Source organism: Halichoerus grypus, chromosome 6, assembly GCF_964656455.1.
Source record: "Halichoerus grypus chromosome 6, mHalGry1.hap1.1, whole genome shotgun sequence".
In the NCBI taxonomy this organism is placed as follows: domain Eukaryota; kingdom Metazoa; phylum Chordata; class Mammalia; order Carnivora; family Phocidae; genus Halichoerus; species Halichoerus grypus.
The window spans coordinates 89322454-89327258 of record NC_135717.1 but is presented as its reverse complement, the minus strand read 5'-3'; the positions used below and the strand labels follow the sequence as shown (position 1 = coordinate 89327258).

The following is a 4805-nucleotide window of genomic DNA, read 5'->3' as shown; positions in this document are numbered from 1 at the left end:
CTACTAAGGATGAAGAAATACCATAATGTTTTTTCAGGAAGACTTCAACTCTGACTCATAGGAAAGATGACACCAAAGATGTGAAATCTGAACTGGGATCTGTGCCGTGGGCCCTGTGGGCCAGGATGAAGCTTGTAGAAAAGGGTGAAATGGAAGGGTCAATTAAGGACAGAATAAGATGGCTATTTAACTTTTAAATGTGGATTCCGGATCTGAAATGTGTAACTTCCGGCACTTAAGTCATTTATCCTTACATTTTCTCACATTTCATGTTTATGAAAGCAGTGCTGTACAATCAAGCAATGCTACCCCCACAGTACTGTTGGAATGAGGTCATTACTCCAGGCTAACGAGGGAATGAACATGAGACTTCAAGCAGATTATTTGTTGTTAGGAAGCAAAATCAAACGGATTACATTTCCAAAGGAGTATAATATGATGGAGACAAGACCATCATGAAAAAATCTCTTAAAAGCTCCTAAGCATAAGTAATGTATGACTAAAGACACTGCACTGTTATGCAACATGAGTGTCGGGGGGAACATATTTACTTATGACTCATGCTTCTATATTACACATATTACTGGATGTTCCCTTCATTTTAAAGAAATGGGAACATAAATGTGTATATAGAAATATCTGATATCCAAAACATGAAAACACAACAGCTATTAGGCTACGAAAAATCTGTTGGGCACTGTGTCATCAGAACACTCTTCCAAGACGGAAAGTTACTCCCATACTTTTTGAAAAGTATGGCCAGAGAGCCACCTTCCTGCGCGACACCAGCTAGCCCCCACTGCGTCTTCAGAACTGGGTCCCCATGAACAGCCCAGACAAGACAGGAGTGAAGGCCCTGAGAATGACAGGTAAAAATAATCCCCCTGACGCCCCCGCACCCTAGTCTGCTTCTCTTTTGCATTAAGGCGAGTAGGGAGAGATCCCAGTTCTGCCCACCTCCAGCCAGTGGGTCCTTCATGGTCTCCCTTGACCGCCCACAAAACACCTCGAGGGTGCGGACCAAAGTAGTCCACAAAGCGGCAGAAACCAACCCCCCAGTACCTGCTCCAGAGGTCTCCTGGCTGCCCCCCGGGTCATCCGGAAGGTCCCCGAGACTACATAGCTCTCTCGACCACACGATTTTCACCGACTTTATTGGCCCCGGACTCGGCGGGCCCCTCGCCACCCACCTCCCCACTAGATCGCGGCAGACTTCCATGACATCGAGTATATTGAAAAATACTGCGGGGTGGCTATGGAAAGAGCCTTTGCTGGGGAAGCCAGCTCCCCTGTGGTGGCGTCAGGGTCACTTGCTCTTCGCCTTCTGACTCTCCGTCTTCTTGGGCAACAGCACGGCCTGGATGTTGGGCAGGACGCCGCCCTGAGCAATGGTGACTTTCCCCAGCAGCTTGTTTAGCTCCTCGTCGTTGCGGATGGCGAGTTGCAGGTGGCGAGGGATTATCCTGGTCTTCTTGTTGTCACGAGCCGCATTGCCAGCCAACTCCAGGATCTCTGCCGTCAGGTACTCCAACACCGCAGCCAGGTACACCGGCGCCCCAGCGCCTACTCGCTCCGCGTAGTTACCTTTGCGCAGCAGTCTGTGGACTCGGCCCACCGGGAACTGCAGGCCCGCGCGGGAAGACCGAGACTTGGCCTTGGCCCGCACTTTGCCGCCCTGCTTTCCGCGACCAGACATGTTTACCTCTCGCCTAAAACTCCTGCGAGAGGAAAAACACAGCGACACGGTTCTCAGTAGGTGAATGTAATTTACCAACACCGGAACTGCCTCTATCACTTTGCTGACACTAGGCAGCGCCTTCCCATTGGGCGCAGCAACATCTTCGGCTCTATTGACCAATGACAGGCAGGCTCTGCTCCCAACCAGAGCTGCTGGCAGAGGGACCGCCTTCTCCAGCTCTGTCCAGTCAAAAGAGCAAACTCCTAGCCCTCATTTACATAGCCTCTCATATGAATACCCAGGACCGGACCGTTCCGCATTTGGGGCCTCCGTTGAATTTTTTGGGCTCTGAGATTTCAACGTCCAAGTTCGCTCCTGGGACAAGAACGTCTTAAGAATTAAGGAACCACGGTTAGAAACTGAAAAATCCGGAAGAGCTACCCATGCAAGTACAAAAACACTCAAGCAAGAAACGCCTCAAGCAATTGAGGTCGCAAGATGAGCCCTCCGGTGCTGCGTCCCACGGTGCTGTGCCCCCTAGGTGGATTTTCTCACGTTATATAGCATCCTTAGCCAGCTTAGCTGACTCCAGACACCGCGCTTGTAGGCAACAGTACCCCTCTACCTGCCGTTTCTTTAAACAAGCGCCTGTCTCCTGCAAACCCAGATGCGACTGCTGCTACCCAGCAGTGTGGGGAGCTGGCTCCAAAAGATGCCTCGCACTGAACTGGCCATCTGAACTTTCTTAACCAGACCAGGTGACACTGGACTCCCCGAGCAGTTCTGCCGTTCACAGGTTGCCAATCTTAGCTTCTAGGGACTGCGAAACTAGTGCTACACTAGATGTGAATGCTTTCTTCACAGACTGCAGAACAAGCTCGCTTAGCCAAAACTTAACATCTCCTGTCTTTTGAGATTATGAGCCTGAAAAGACTCTCTGGATTCCAGGGAGAGGCTGCAAGATCAGTCTCTGAGGCACGGAGTCTTGGTCTTGGCTTACTCCTTAGTGGTCACCGCGCTGCTGATCATGTTCTCCATGGCGACTCTGAGCCCGGAGGTAAATAAGGTCGCGTAAGACATTGTGATGGCACTTGGCTGTCCCTTTTTCCAGCCCTCTACTGCACATGCGATGCTCAGAGGTCATGAAAAGACTAAAGAAGAACGGGAGCAACTGTCCTTACCCAAATTGCAGAGCCATAGCATTTGGAACAAAATAAGTTTTTTTTATTAGAAATTATTTTTTACTAATTCATTGATGTAATTTCAGTTACCTCAACATTTCCCATAATTATACAATTACTCTGCTATGTGTTGTAAACACATTAAAATAAGCGACATTTTATGGAGATTATAGTAACCATTTTAAAAGTAAAATTTACCCTCCCACCATCCTAATAAAGATTTGATTTCTGAAATCATTTTCAGCGATTTCTGTACATGTCCTTATTGCCTAGAACACTGATTAACCTATATATAGTAGGAACTCAATAAATGTCTTTGGAGTTGAGAAGCAGCATATTGTCATGATTAAGTCAGTCATCCTGGAGCCAGACTGCCTTGGTTCAAATCCTGGCTCTACCACTTACCGGTTGACTTGGGTAAGCTCTGAGCCTATCCCAAAGTGTTATTTTGAAGATTAAATACATTAGTAAGCATCCAATAACTGCTAGATGAGTTAAATAAATGGACATACAAGTTTCTGATGCAGTTATTAACATGTTCCTGATATGAGTTTTGCAAATTTTGCTTAAATTTTTGCCTATATCAAGGGAAATTTTTAACAATTATTGTTATTATTTTGAACACTTTTTCCTTTTATTCTTGTAAGCAAGAATGATTTCTAACTTGAAAAATTTGTTCTAACCTCGATTTTTTAGTGTTAGTAAATATAATCAACCAATTTACCATTATAAGAATCCCGATCTCTTCCAGATCTGATAGACTTTCTTCTTCCCTGTGAGTCAAAGATGAAAATCATGTAGTACAATATGACTATTCAGGATTTTTTGCAGCCATACAAACAGTATTGTGAGGGATCTTTTATTTTAAGAGTCACTTATTTTAGAGAGAGAGTGGAGGAGCAGGGAGGGGGGTGGAGAGGGACAAGTGAGTGGAGGAGCAGGGAGGGAGGTGGAGAGGGACAAACGGACTCCCGGCTGGGGTGGTGGGGAGCACGCTGGGTCTCAATCTTATGACCCTGAGATCATGACCTACCTGAAATCAAGAGTGCCCCTTAACCCTTAACCCTTCTGAGCGACACAGGCGCCCCTCTGAGGGCTCTTTTAATTTATCTTTAACAATAAAAAGTACTTTCTGTGTTATGCAGATGGGTAAGGATGGGTAAGTTATAAGCATTCAGACACATACAAATATTTACTACAAAGCTTTTCCTGGAAAAGCTTATCTTTCAAGACTCGGGACAGGGAGCACAATTTACTAAAATATTCCTTCCTCCAGATGTTAAATGCTTGACAAAGAGTTATGAATCATCCTCTAAATACCGCTACCTTTTATTGCAGTAAACCCTTTTGGGAAGACAGAGTCCTGTATCCTAGAGCGGTGACGTTACTGAAAGTTTCATATTTGTTCAGGGATTCTATCTTAAGAAAGGATTGAGAGCCTCCTGATGGGCGATTTGCAGTAGAAATCACTCTTTAAAGCTACCGTCGTGGCATCATTATTTTTAAGAACTTTGAATTTGTAAGTGGGAGATGTGAGAACCTCGGGTTTGTTAATGGACGCATTCCTTTTGAAAAATAATTAGAATTCGCGCGCGAGAGATGGGAGTCGGGGAGAGATGGGAAGGAGGGAGGGGAGGGAGGAAACGAGCGCCAAAAGGATCTGGTCTATTTTTATTTAAGCGTTGAGAAAAAGCAGTATAAATTCCATTGACTCTTTCCTCAGTTTTATGGCAAAAATAAAAGTTTTCCCAAGAAATCAAACAACAAATACCAGTCTTGTTCTGCTTACGGCTCCTTCACTCATTATTAGAGGAAAGACAAAAATCACCTGGGGCCTAGAGCTCCGCCCACTTTCTTGAGGTTTTCAAACAGGTCCGCTACCAGGAAATATAAGCCCTGGTCTACGCTTCCACGACCATTAGCTGCTGGCTCTCTGGGTCGGGAGG

The 4805-nt window shown here is 45.8% G+C and overlaps 1 protein-coding gene across 1 annotated transcript; it reads right to left on the bottom strand.

Annotated features, from left to right (window-relative positions):
• Positions 1-1135: 1135 nt before the first annotated feature.
• On the bottom strand, positions 1136-1808 carry H2AJ (H2A.J histone). Its single transcript, XM_036093770.2, has one exon. It carries the CDS (start codon positions 1694-1696, stop codon positions 1307-1309), a length of 390 nt encoding a protein of 129 aa, XP_035949663.1. The 5' UTR covers positions 1697-1808; the 3' UTR covers positions 1136-1306.
• Positions 1809-4805: the final 2997 nt, after the last annotated feature.